Source organism: Mytilus trossulus, chromosome 7 (genome assembly GCF_036588685.1).
Source record: "Mytilus trossulus isolate FHL-02 chromosome 7, PNRI_Mtr1.1.1.hap1, whole genome shotgun sequence".
NCBI lineage: Eukaryota > Metazoa > Mollusca > Bivalvia > Mytilida > Mytilidae > Mytilus > Mytilus trossulus.
In genome coordinates this window covers 25,934,970-25,949,196 of record NC_086379.1, presented here as the reverse complement: position 1 = coordinate 25,949,196, position 14,227 = coordinate 25,934,970, and the positions used below count along the sequence as shown (strand labels likewise).

The following is a 14,227-nucleotide window of genomic DNA, read 5'->3' as shown; positions in this document are numbered from 1 at the left end:
ATCGTTGTTAATATCCCCTGTTAGACCTTGTGGTTAGATTTTTGTTGGTAGTTTTTTTACTGGAATCATTTTGTATACATTCAGATCAACAATTGTACTAATCCTTTACACCTGTGGAAGTAGGTTTTCATGTAGATATCGATATTTATATATTGGTCATTACGGTGAACGTGTAAGGTTGCTCGATCGGTGAATGTGTTAGGTTGCTGGGTCGGTATACTGATTAGATGTTTCCTGATAGCGCCATAATTAACGACTAAATAAAATTGAATAAGAGAGGATAATAAGACGATTTTTAAACAATTTCCTGAACTGCCATAAAAAGAACTATAATTAAATTACACTTGATCATGAAATATTGGCAGACTATCAAATGATTGGTTAATGGAAGAGCATCATGATGTCCCGTTTACGTTTATTAAGTGCCGATTGCCATCTTTTTCATGTTGATCTTCAATTTGGTAATTCAATCAAAATTGTTTGAACGTATTTAAAACTTGTAATGCATCCAAAATATCAAACTTTTTTAATTAACCACCTTGTGCAGATAAAACAGTTGAATATCTGTTAGTCTGATCCATTTGACTGATAGCCTCACAGTTTAATCTCGTCTAGAAATGAACATTTAAAAAAAATTGGTTATGTAATGTTTTAAGTTATTCTTTGATCGTAGATTAATATTCATTCATAATGTTTGATGAACAAAATTCTTTATAATCTTAGTGCAGAATTTATTTTGTTAAACTAGATCATTCACATGGTCAAGGTCAAAAGAAGATTTTTTAGTATTATGAACTAATTAAAAAGCTGATACCAATCTAATTTTCTGTATTACATCGTTTCAAACAGAGATTTGCTAAAATTTGGAAAACCTAATAATTTTGATTTTTTTATACACTTAAGAAGTAATTAAGTTTCACGATTATGTAGACATCAGAATCATTTTATGAACACAAGAAATCAAATAGGAATTCTGCATATAAGCAAAAAAAACATGCAACAATAGAAATGAAAAAAATGGGGAAAAAAACTGTTGATAACATGATAATATAAAGGAAAAGAGGAAAAGAGTTGAGGTACATAAAAATAAATAAATGGAGGTACATTTTAGCTTAGTTACAAATTATGTTAAAACTCTATATTGCTGTGTTTAGTGTCATAAAAATTCATGTCTATTGTTGGTTGAATTCTTTGTGACTTTCAAATTAAAGGTCAAACTGTTCTAGGTCTTCTTCTAATCTGTGTCCTCTAAGTAACTTTGTTATCTTATAGGATAGTGCCAAACTTAAATCAGACCTAAATTTCTAGGTAATTTGTGTTGGTTTGCTGTCTCAAAAACAATTAACAGGGCCATATTTAGATTAATTCAAATATGTAAAAGCAAATTACTTTATACAGTTGGACATTGTGTATTTCCGATTTTTATTGATTAATAGAATTCTATTGAAGGTGTGTCCAGAATAAATAAAAACCATGTTGAAAATAAATATATGCCTGTATCATGTGGTTATAAATACGCATACCTTAAAGGCTGAATATGTTACACCAAATTTTATCTGAAATAAATCAAAGAATTCGACAAATAAGCAAGTCATTATTAGTAAACAAATTCAAATCATGTTTTTCGTGATTCAGAGTTGGGATGCAAACAAACTTTCCATTTAACCAAGTTCAACTTAATTACATTATTTCTGCTCAGACACAATCCTGTTCAAATGAAATCTTTCTTAATCCAATTATTAATTAATAACTTTATTTTTGAAATATTTTACTTGAATAAAACAATTCCTTCTTAATAAACCCTACCCAATTTTGAAAATGTTTTTTTGTAAACGGCAAATTTCTTAAAACAAAACCTTTCAAAAATTTAAATAGTATAGTATGTATAAAGTATTTTGAAACCAAGGGATTAGAAATCTGGAATGATTTAAGTACATTCCTGTAATTGTTGATTTATAAGCATATTTATTTAGATTTATTAAATTGGTGATTAAGATTATAAGCCGAACAGGTGACAAGTAACTTTAACATTTGTAAGGCCATGTTGATCGGGAATATATTTTTAAAGTTTTCTCTGAGGGCCGAAGGAAAATGGGTGCAATGCAACAGATTATTACTAAATCAGTTATGAACATTACAAGAACCTTTAAATTCAATGAACAACAGAATGAGACAGACAATGCCAATAAAACAAATGAAGACTTTGGAAGAAACAGAACTAAAATTGTGGAACACACTTGTTTTTTTGAAGTTCGTAAATTCATTTCAGGTATGCAATAACCATTTCATGAAAATTTATTGATCTAGCATTAATTGTCATCTTTGTTTGCTAGCATACACAGATAAACATGACAAGTTCACAATATATGATGTCTAAATATCTACAAAGACATTTTTAATACAATGGGGGAGGCACACACACTAGTAAGCGCTAAGAAGGTAAATTTTAAGACAATTACTTTTTAACAATGGCGGATATCTCCCTCGAATATTTTGACTGCTCTGAATTTCTATCCCTCCACTTTCTCTTTTAATGATTACCAACTTTGATTCCTAATTCAACAAAGGATTATGAAAATTGAGTTTATTTTACAGGCTAACATATTGGAGGTCCATTACTGCATTAATTTGCATTTTAACTACAAATTTCCTGCAGACTCTGCAGTGCAATTATCTTGCATTATTGAACAATGTGCATTTAATTTGTTGCACTTCAATCCAAAATTATTGTGTGGCGATCCCTTTTATATGCATCCACTAAATTTTGTCGACTTTTTTGTATTGTAAAAGATACTTCTGTTATTGTTATGTTAGTCAGTCGAAGTTATTTCATCTGTTATTGTTATGTAAGTCTGGGTTTCTTAGAGTACTTAGACGTAAACACTATGTTTCAAAATAGCGGAACAATAGTGAGGAAATAAATGTCCAGTAATCCATTGTGTTCCCGATATGTAAATGAAGATAGCACTGATTGACCGTTTATCCATTAAAACAGACTCTGAAAAGATTAAGTTCACTATTACTCAGATCGTTAATTAGTTTTTACGGAAGGAAAGTACATCAGTGCATTGCATTACAAGAAGGTAATCAGACTATGTAATGTCTGGTGGTGTATTGTTAGTAAATGAAGCACGGAGAAGACAACACCGTACACGTGCCCAGCAGATATTGGGTGTTAACCTGCTACAGCTTTGTGGTTTCAGGTTCCTGGGTGGCATATTATTTGTTTCATTATTGTCTGGTTCAGTATAAAGTGAACTTTGCTGCACAATTCCTTGTTATCAGTTATAAAATGTGTTTATTTTATTATTTTTTTGGCTTTAATTAGTGGTTTATTTTATGCTTTATATTCTTTTCTTGTGTAAAGTTTTTCTTTAATAACAGTAGCATTTGAATTCAAATACAAAGACGATGTCATTTTGCATTTATAGACCCAGGATTTTCAAAGGCAGGTGGGGTGGAGGGGATCAGATTTGAAAATTTTAGGGGCTGAAAAAAAACCAACAGATTTGACCTCAAATTGTATCACTTTGATTTCTTCTTTATGTTTTAGTGGAAGAGCTATGATGAATATTTGATGACAGTTAAGCAAAAATTGTGACATGAATACATTAATTTTATCATCAAATATTCTTTTGCACTGCATGAAAATTTATTATTTTTTGATGTTGTCTGCACTATGCTTATTTCTTTTATTTCATAACTGTACAGTCAAGAAAAAACCTACAAAGCCTCCTAAGAATAAAAACCCTAAGAAAACTACAACACAAAAACCAGCCATTGAAATAAATGAGGGTAAGTATTCTTGTCATTAGAGTATTTCTTTTTGTGTTTTGTTTTATTTTGTGCACTTATACTGTTTTATTCCTAATTTGTACTCGCAGGTGCATCAATCATTGTCAATATTACATCAAGATCTATATATCTTAAGATTCCTTAATAAAATGCTGCAATATATGATATTTCATTGTAAAAACAGTTAGCTGTCAATAGTCCATTTGCCAATTAATGATTTGAATCCGTTATTTCACAGTTTTTCAACAAATTACTTCCCTTTGTCAATTGTAGAGTCTGGTTCTTAGGACTGGAACAAAATCATCTTTTGTCCGCACAGAGAATGTTTACAATGTTTACGGTGATAAATCAGCATTTTAACCAATTTATAGTGTGGAATAACTAAATTGGCATCAAAAGAAATATGCTTAACACAATCATCCTAAGAAAGGCTACTTAAAAGGGGATCTCTAATTACAGAATCAATAACATATTATTATTTAGAATTGTCAAACATACTATTGTGATAAACATTGGTAGTTGGCATTATTCATTCACAGGTTTGGACCACTGACCAAAATGGTAATACCCGAAATTGGATTTATGTAATGTTTCAGTTGGCATGAATGAGTTTTAGAGGGAATTTTATTTTTAATGTTCCTTAAGTGATCACATATCTACTACTGAGGATTTTTGTAGATTTTTATAGATTATATATAAGTCAGTCAACTTTAAGCAGCATTGTTGCATGTTAACATGCAAATAAATTCTCTTAAACGCATAAAATACTAAGATTGTTATCATTTTAATTGTTTTTCAAATTATTAGTCAAAAGTCATTTGAGGCTTTTTCCCATTTAAATTGTTTATTGTTATGAAATTGCTAGGAAAATGAATTAAAAGGTGGAAATAGATAAAAAAAAAAAAAAAATATATAAAAAAATAGGTAAAAATAGAAATAACAGACCTAAAATTTAAATAATGAAATTTAAAAAAAAAATAGATACGTAAATTTAAGATGAAAAATATTAAAAATATCTTAACCTGTTTATATTGGACTTAAAAGAGTGATACATTAAACCTTTAAAACAGAAATTGTTTATCTTGTACTAAAAATTGATACATAAAATGTTAAACCTGGAAATTATTGAACCAGCGTTTGAATACCTGTGCTGTGAATCAGTTTATGGTAACATGAGCAAGTTACGACTTTTATATGAACTTATTTTTAGTTTTCAATGATATAAAAATAAAAGTCTGTTGAATATTTTGCGGGCGGGGGTGTCCTTTAGAATGCAGAGTACTATATGCTTCCGCCTACCCGAGTGTTACTTTACATATTTAAACTATTCATTCAGTTTTATTGAATGTTGACTCAAGGTGAATTAAAATGTCAAATTTACCTTCTTTATTAAATATATAGATAAGCAGACACAAATCTGATGGCTAGTAAAATTGAAATAAAGCATCTTTGTTTTGACTCTTTTATTTTCCTATTGGGTGGGGATTGACTTAAGGGCTAATTTATCATTATTTTTAAGTAATGACTAAAGTATGTTTCTTAATCATGTTTAAAAGGAAGACCGTGTATCTCAATTTAGGAACATTGTTGGAATTTTAAATGTACTTATATTAATTTATTTATTGACAGGGCAGTGTGAAATTATGAGTCTTTAAATAACCAAAAACTTGAAATTGTCAGACTTTCAAAACATTTATATACTGATAGCCATTTCTTTTTGATTAATTTGCACTGAATTAGAACAAATGTCTGATGCACAAGTCTGATGCTAGGTGTAAAATGCAAACATGTCTTATGGCCTTAAACAATGAACAAGTCTCTAAAATGTTTGACAAATGCTGGTTCACCATGAGTCAAGAAAAATTGTGAATAACTCAGACTATCATTGGTCAGTCATCAATACATGCAAAAAGCTTATATTTATCTGAAGAAAATTACTGATGAACATGAACATGAGCTTTAACTAGTCTTTAGAGCGGTCAACCAAAGTTTTTCCTTTTCCCCCAGAGTAAAGATATTAGGGTGGTCTAATTTGTTGCCCAGTCAAGCAAAGCTTCAATACTTAATTAAGTGGAGTGCTTTACGGCTGTAGAGTTGTAGCATACTCAGTATATGCTGCTCAAAGTTAAATATAATAATAACATATAATATGTTGCAATTAAAACTGGCTACTCTCGAGTTGACCAAACTAGAATATATATATGCTTATTCAACAACAATAAAAAGAACTGTGTTGTTATGTACTTTCAGTGACACCAACATTATTTTATAAATGTCCACCAAAACATGATGGCAGATGTTTTAACGGAGGTACATGCGAAATCATTGCAGATTTAGGGATACCAAGATGCCGGTAAGTGTACTTGCACCAATATCTTAATTGAAGAGTTTAATGATAAAAACTTTTTATAAGCTGTAAAATTGATGATTTCTGTTGAAATTAAAACATTCTGGATTAGAACTGATAAGATTATGTTGACAGATTCCTATTTTTTTTGGATTATCTTTTAATATAATCTTAAAAATTCAGATTTTTTTGAAAAAAAATTTGAAAAAGTTATGTTAAGATAAAACTTTGGCTTTCATGAGACCTCAGTTGTGATTCATGCAGGTTTTTTCTCTCACTTTTTTTGTGGGTTTTGATTCAATTTTTGATTCGTAACTCTTGAAATTCTAATATTCTGATGTGGCATCCATGACTTTCTGATAGTTAGTATAATCATGATCATCTAATTACCATTGCTCCTCGTCTATTGATCATATTGTTGTGTCTGTGTAAGTGACAAAGCTAGCCAATAAACAAAACCTAGACATATGCAGCTTTTATACCTTTATCAATAAAACTTTCATGCTTTCCTATCCATTACAATTTATCTACCCTAAAACCATTGCTATGTACAGCCAATTATTGCTTATCAGTGCAAACTAATCCTGCTTTTGAGCATAAATGATTACATTTGGGTGATATTTTTCTGTCAGATGGTATATTATTTATTGACTGTATTTTGTACTAGTTTTGTAGTCTGGGTCTGTTTATAAGGTAGTCTTTAAATTCTTTAGACAAAATAGGTAGATTTACTTGTAAATGGTGTTTTGAAGTCAGAGCATTAAACATGGGTATTTTTTATTTTTAAGTTTTTAGGAATTTTCCTAGCTTTGGAGGACAATTTTCATGGCTACATAGCACACAATGTGGTTTTGTGGTTTGAAATTAGACATTTAAAAAAACAGTAGAAGTTTTCTGTTTTATAGGATTTTTCATTACATTGTGTACAATTAAAACCATAAAACAGTTGGTTAATTGGTCAATTCATTCACAGTTTTGTGGTATCGAAATCAATATTACTATTGGTTACTTCATCTTAGATAAAATTCAATTCTGCCTAATCAAATTTATTAGTGAATTTTTATACATCCGTGTTTTGAACATACAATTGTTATAGTCTTTCATACTTACATGCACTTTTTATTCTGATCTTTTCCTAAATTCTGACTTAAATTGAGTGAAACCTTGAACCTTTTTTTTTGTCTTATTAAAGCCATTGTGCAATATTTTAATTCTTATTTTTGAATACAAACTATTTTTTTAGTGTCCTTAGTAAATTGATTGTCCTTGACATCATTTTCAACATGGGACATAACTCCTCCTAGAACATCTTCAACATGGGACATAAATCCTCCTAAAATACTGACTGTAATTCAATGATTTCTTTCATATCATTGGCGGATCCAGGGAGGTGGGGAAACGGGGGTTGGAACCCCCTTTTTTTGGACGATCTATGCATTTGAATAGGAGCATATAGTTGGAACCTCACCCCCCCTTTACTCTGGATTGGGAACCCCCTCTTTTTAAAATGGCTGGATCTGCCCCTGCATATTAGTATCCCCTATTTTTTTAAGACTGTACATTGAACTATAATTGCTTATATCCACCTGATTTGAACTCTGGTGGATAGTTGTGCCATTAGTTAATCATACCATTCTCCTTATGTTTATATTGTTTCACTTGTAAATGAATCTTTTAAACTGTATGAACATAATAGATCTCATCTGAGACAAAAGTACTTCTATAGTTCATTCTTTGATTGCTAATGTATGGTTTACAGATCATCATCTTGTGGTAAGAGTGGGTTTTTGAAAAAAATGTTTAAATCGGTAATAACTGTCTTTTTAACAGTTCGCACTTTGAAACTTGCGTATTTAAGTTTGTTGTTTGTCATGAAAGGGAGTGAAAATAAAAATTGAACAGAGGACTTTGATTAAAACTTGTATTAGCTACAGCTGATCTAAATTAATTATCCTTAAAGTCAGTGCATCTACCCACAGAAAGCTTCAATGTTTCAGAAGAGAAAATCCCCCAAAGATGTTTTTGACAGGAAACTGTAGATTTCTTTACAATTTTAATTAAATCAAAAGCATTATTAGTAAAAAGGCCTTACAGATAGTTATACGAGATATTGATCACAATCTTCTCCTTATCAAACCACCATTATCATCATACTGTTAATCATTTCTGTAACACTCTGTTTACTATTCAACGTTTTCAACAAATTGGCCAATTTTCTTGGCTCTGATAGAGTTTATATATCAATACAACTAAGTTATTGGGTAGAGTTTTATTGATGTTTGAAATCGTAGAAAACAGATGCTGTCTACAACCCCTTTATTATTGGAATCGGTCCAGGATATTCGGTTTACGTAAAATCCTCTCTGGCGGGGGATTCTGTAAATGTCTTATAGTTAGTCAATAATATTTTGTATTTGAAGAAGTTATAGAATGTTTCCGTCACCTGTCAGACTCACTATAGCAATTCTGAAGCGCTAATCCAATAATTGGAGAGGTCAGGATCTGTAATATAAATACCAGTTTTCTTATTTGTCCATCAGAGGGATATTATTTTGTTAGGCAGACGCATTAAGAAGGTTTCTATGATGTAACTACTTTTAAGATCAGACAAATTTTCTTTGAAAGCGAAAATTCTGTCTTTCTGTTCTGTTACTGACTTGTCACATGTCAGCAGTATTAAAGGTTGAAAGTAATAAAAGGTAGACTTGAAATTTTACACAATTAGATTGACTCACTGTTACAGATTCATCAAGTATGAAAGAGTAAGGACAATTGTTCTACCCCCAAAAAGCCAGCAATTTCACCCCCCCCCCCCCTCTAAAAAAAAAAACCAACAAAAATGAAAAAAAGTGGTTTTTTTTGGCAATTCCGAGCCAAAATGATACAGATATTTTATTAAAGAAGTTGTTCATTTTTTTCAATGCTTACTATCAGGAATTCTATTGAGAGAGGAGATTCGTTAGAAAATATAACCAAAAACTGTTGCGTGTAAGATAATTCATTGTATTGCATGATCATTGTCTATTTGTATAAACAGGATATTTTATTTATGTTTCCCTACACATCCAAGTCTGTCATAACTGACAAAATAGTCTTTTCTTTCTACTTATATCTTATAAGAAATCCAATTTTTATAGAAAAAAAACTTCAGATGATAATCATATCCTGGTTTTAAACCTTTTTGAATAATTCATAAATTGCCAGAATATTTCATATATTGGCAGTCTTGTAGCCCAGAGGCGAAAAACAATAAGGATGGGTGCAAAACTTATTGGTTGAAAACCTTTTTGAATAATTCATAATAAGGCAGAATATCTCATACTTTGGTAGGGGAGGTTATAGTGGTTGTAAAACTCCTCAGTTTACACATACATATAATCATACATCAATACATCCATATATAGTAAGCCTCGGGTAAATGTAACGAAATAAAGTTATGAACAAGATTGGGAATTTATTTTAATTCATGATGGTGGGAGTGATCGTATCATGTATGCTAATTTTAAAGTGTTGAATTTTGATAAAAACATAAGGGACATTAAAAAAATTCAATAGGTACCAACGATAAACGGAAAAAATTTGACACAACATGCTAAATAAGATTATCTGCTACCCAATGTAACCAGTTGACGATATGAGTTCCCAATTTTAATGTTTTAAAAAGTTGCTATAAGAAAAGAAGATGAGGTATGATTGCAAATGAGACAACTGTCCACAAGAGACCAAAATGACACAGACATTAAAAACTATAGGTCACTCTACGGCCTTCAACAATGAGCAAAGCCCATATCGCATAGTCAGCTATAAAAGGCCCTGATAAGACAATGTAAAACAATTCAAACGAGAAAACTAACAGCCTTATTTATATAAAAAAAATGCCCTGATAATTAACATTTTATCTATTTCATTTGTTTAGAAATAAAGTCACATTTTGCCTATAAAGCCATAAATCGGTTAATACTCACTAACCCACAAATAAATCGATTAATCCTAATAAGGAAGTAATAAAATGAAAAGCAGTATAATTTTATTGCCAAGAAACATACTAATCTGAAGAATCAGATATTTATAAACCCCAAAGCATGCATCTTTATATACATGTAGGTATAAATGGTTTCAGTTTATATTTCAAAAATAAGTTTTGTTGTAAATTCAGACCCAATTTTGTAAAAATTACATATGTATAGTTGCATGTGATATTTTTGAAGATATTTATATCTTATTTAAAAAAAATACCATACTGTTGTGATTTTACTGTATTATCAGTTTTATTTTTTGATTTATTGTGTAATCACTAAAATTAAGATAAGAAACAGTTGATGAGACAGCAAGCCATAAATAAAGGCATAACAAGGTACCCTGAGAGGTTAACAAATTTATAAGGTCTCTTTTGTCAATCTCTATGTGCAGTTCTTTATAACATTATTCTTATAGTTGGAATAAAATCAGATAGAATTGGTTTATATGTCTGCAAATTTATCATCAATGTTAGAACCCCTCTCCTTTTTATGACAATCAATGCATTTGAATCCTTTATCCTGGGTTGGGAATCCCCCTTTTATGGCTGGCTCCCCCTCTGAAAAAAAACCAAGTTTATCTTGATGAATTGACCTCTTAATATGTAATTTTGTGAATTGTGGTGTTTAGGTTGCTGTCTATTTTATATAATGCTAACTAATTTTATTCTTATCAGAAGGGAAAGCTATTTATCATATTCTAACAAGTGCTAAGAAGTCATATCTTATCATGCTGTTGGGAGCCAAACATCATATCATTTTAGATAATTTAAGATATATAGGTTTACTATGTCCTCTAAATAGTTCAAAGATAGGAATTTTTGATTTAGTGGTTACATTTTCATTAATTTTTTTTTTATTTAAATTTTAATAAGAACTTTATCTAAAAACATTTGATAGAAGTGAATAAATTAGATAAACATTCTAATCATAATGAAAATCAAATTGTAGTACTCAATCAGAAAGTTGCACATAAGTTTTATGAAAATGTAGAATCAGTACTTGAAATGATATATATACATTGTATAATGATGTACAGTCTGCGATAATGTAAATTTGTGATTAACAAACCGGTATATGGAATCCACAAAAATTGGTATCCCACAAATAACAATGAATCCACAGCAATAAAAAAACATGCATTCATCATCCTTATGAAGTAAAAAATAAAAACCATTAAGTACCAGATTTGTTTGTGACTTTACAAGTTGAAGAATGTTATTTCTATGATTTGTCCACTGGTTTTTAGCTGCCCGGATACGCACACAGGTGAGAGATGTGAGCAGAGGAGGCTACCAAAGAACATTCCAGCAATAGAGGACTGGGGTAGGATACCCTACAGTTTTAGCATTCAAGTTCACCCTGTTGCTATGGTTTTCTTTAGCATGGCATGCATTATTTTCAAAATTGTTCATATTTTTTTTTATTTTATATATTTTGTGATAGGATGATGTTTATATTATTTTAGTGGTTTAAAGTGATATAATAAGGAATTAATTCTCTCAATTAATATTTTTTTTACAAATTTTAATACATCTGATGAAAATTCTAGTTCAGTTTTAAATGTATAAAAGGAATAATCAAGAACCAATTTATTTAATTTTGAAATGCCGTCATATAACCAAAATTAACCCTTGCCTGTTAAATCAGATTTTCATATGCAGTTTGCATGAAAATACAAATTAAAAGCATGAAAAAGTATAAAATTTCCCAATACTAATAGTTCAAGCTTGATTGACAGAGTTGAAATTTGAAATTTTGTATGCATTTTACCTCATAAAATTGTTTGAATGACTGCATTAGCATGAAATTTTATGAAAATTTAATGGACAAATAAAATGTATGAATGTGAAAGTGAAGTAGATCATAAAATTGTTTTATTTTACGGAAAATACATTTAGACATATTGAATTAAACTGTAATTTCATAAAACCAGCAACAATAGTTAGTTAAAAATATGCTTAATGAATATACTGTTGAAATAAAAAAAAAAAACTAGTGTGAAATATCAATGTTATAAAATAGTTAAAACTACTGTACCCTTATTTCTCTGAGTCAGTCTTGATTTGAAAGACCAGTTTATATTGGTGATTTAAGAGACCAGTTTATTTCTCGATTTAAGAAACCAGTTATTTTTTGAAAAATTAGTCCCAGGAAGATAGCTTCTATAATATAAGCTGTGGCAATTAAGTTCTTTAATGGAAATTCAACATGCATGTTTTGTTAAGTTGAACTAAAACAATAGCTAATGAACTTGAATGCAGATAAGCGCCGACTGGAAAGCTTACAGACAGAGGACCACTATAATATCCCAGCACCTATCACATAATACCAATTCTAAAATATTTAGATGGAGTTCAAGATGTCTAAAAGATTTTTTGGATGAAGTTCAAGATTTCTAAAAAGGAAAAGATTTTTAATAAATATTTTTTAAAAATAAAACTGTTTAATAACAGAAAGAAAAATAAGAACGAAGCCAAATGAAAGTTTTCTTTAGTAGACAGGTATTTAACATCTAAATTTGTAGAATTGGTATTAATAATCATATTGCTTATGTTTGCATATTACTCTTGCCAGATGTCTGCACTGTATTAATGCACTTTTGTTATGAAGTTCAGGAATATGAATGGTGTTTGTTGCACTTTGGGTTGAAAAGTTTCAGACCATATTGTTTTAAAAACAAAATGTGGGAGAAAGAAAAATGAACAACAGCCATAATTTCTGGACTTAATAATAAAACATTTTCTCATTCTTCTTGATTTTGATTGGTTTTTATTTAATATCTGAACTTTTTATCTCCCACCTGATAGGTGTCCCGCCACGCACCAAGGGGACCGATGCGAGTACAGGAAATTGATTTTTGGCAAAGTAGCATCCAGTAGGTATATTATACATATGGCAAGGAATGAAACGTAGATTTTAATTAAACAGGGATCATAAATATAAACAATTCTAATAAATTTTAAATTAAATTTAACTTTGAAATTAAAGAGATGGAGTATCACATTTCAATTTTTATGTCTTCCCGACATAGATGTGTGTGGAGACGCATTGACTTCTCCTGTCTGTCAGTCAGTGCAGCATCTACAGACCTCATTCCACATGTAGTTATCACCATCTGGTTTTTTTTCATTATTATTAGAACATGTTTGGGGTATCCAATGGCAAAAAATAAACTCTGACAATTTTATCTTTGGGAAAGGTTGTCAATAAAAAATCTTTTCATTTTGTTAGGATTATTAGAATAGACTAAGTTACTGCAAATTGTAGTCAAAAACTACAATTTTAAATTCAGACAAGATTTAATTGGCGACTTTTTTCTTTTCTAAGTTTGTCAATGACTAATCTGTTCTAAAGTATATTGGGATGGACTTAAAACTAAGATTTAATTCATAACATGTGCAGTTGTGCATTTTTAGAAGGTCAGTTAATTTCAAGAGCAAGAGGAAACAGACAATTCATGTTCTTGTGTCAAAAGAGAAGTTTTAATTAAAAAAGCGTGCAACCTATGCAGGATTATAATTGATTAATTTAATTTAACTCCTAAATTAGAAAATAAGTTTGAGGTTGGAAAAAATTCCATGAACATCAATTAAACTTGGGTGGGCATCAGCACAGGACAATCTTTATCAAATACAATTTTCATCAATGCATATATATAAAGATAAATTAAAAATAAAAACATATTCAAGGGATAAGAAAAGAGAATTTACACTACAGTATTAAATTTGTTACACATTGGAGTCCAGCATAAGTAAGGCAAGTGAAAACTTTTGTAGGCAAGCTTTAGCAATCCAATAATCAAAGAGGGGTTCTGATTTTCTAATGTTGATTTCAGTGTTATTTTACTCCAAAAACTTTCCCAATAATTGAGATTTAGTAGGATTTAATAAGTTAAAAATTTGGTTGAGTAGATGTTAAAATGAAATGAATTAAGTTGAAATAAAACTCATTCATTCTGTTAAAGCCGATGTGATATGACTTCAGTGTTCATTGTCAAAGTATTTAAGGTATAATTTAATAATTTAATAGTTTGTAGTTACCAATACCAAAGATCGTTGTCATCAAC

At 29.9% G+C, this 14,227-nt stretch overlaps 1 protein-coding gene across 6 annotated transcripts in view; it reads left to right on the top strand.

Annotated features, from left to right (window-relative positions):
* The window catches only part of LOC134724840 (pro-neuregulin-1, membrane-bound isoform-like), a 51,806-nt gene that overhangs the window by 28,208 nt on the left and 9,371 nt on the right, over nucleotides 1–14,227 (top strand). Inside the window, exons 1-5 of one of the 6 annotated variants that reach the window (XM_063588133.1) lie at nucleotides 2,025–2,269; nucleotides 3,712–3,795; nucleotides 6,046–6,148; nucleotides 9,077–9,130; nucleotides 11,408–11,484. In XM_063588133.1, coding sequence (XP_063444203.1) covers nucleotides 2,092–2,269; nucleotides 3,712–3,795; nucleotides 6,046–6,148; nucleotides 9,077–9,130; nucleotides 11,408–11,484 — 496 coding nt within the window. In that variant the 5' untranslated portion in view covers nucleotides 2,025–2,091. Of the gene's footprint in view, nucleotides 1–2,024; nucleotides 2,270–3,711; nucleotides 3,796–6,045; nucleotides 6,149–9,076; nucleotides 9,131–11,407; nucleotides 11,485–12,968; nucleotides 13,037–14,227 lie in introns of those variants that run through there. The other 5 variants (XM_063588127.1, XM_063588130.1, XM_063588129.1 and 2 more) reach the window with 5 other exon arrangements.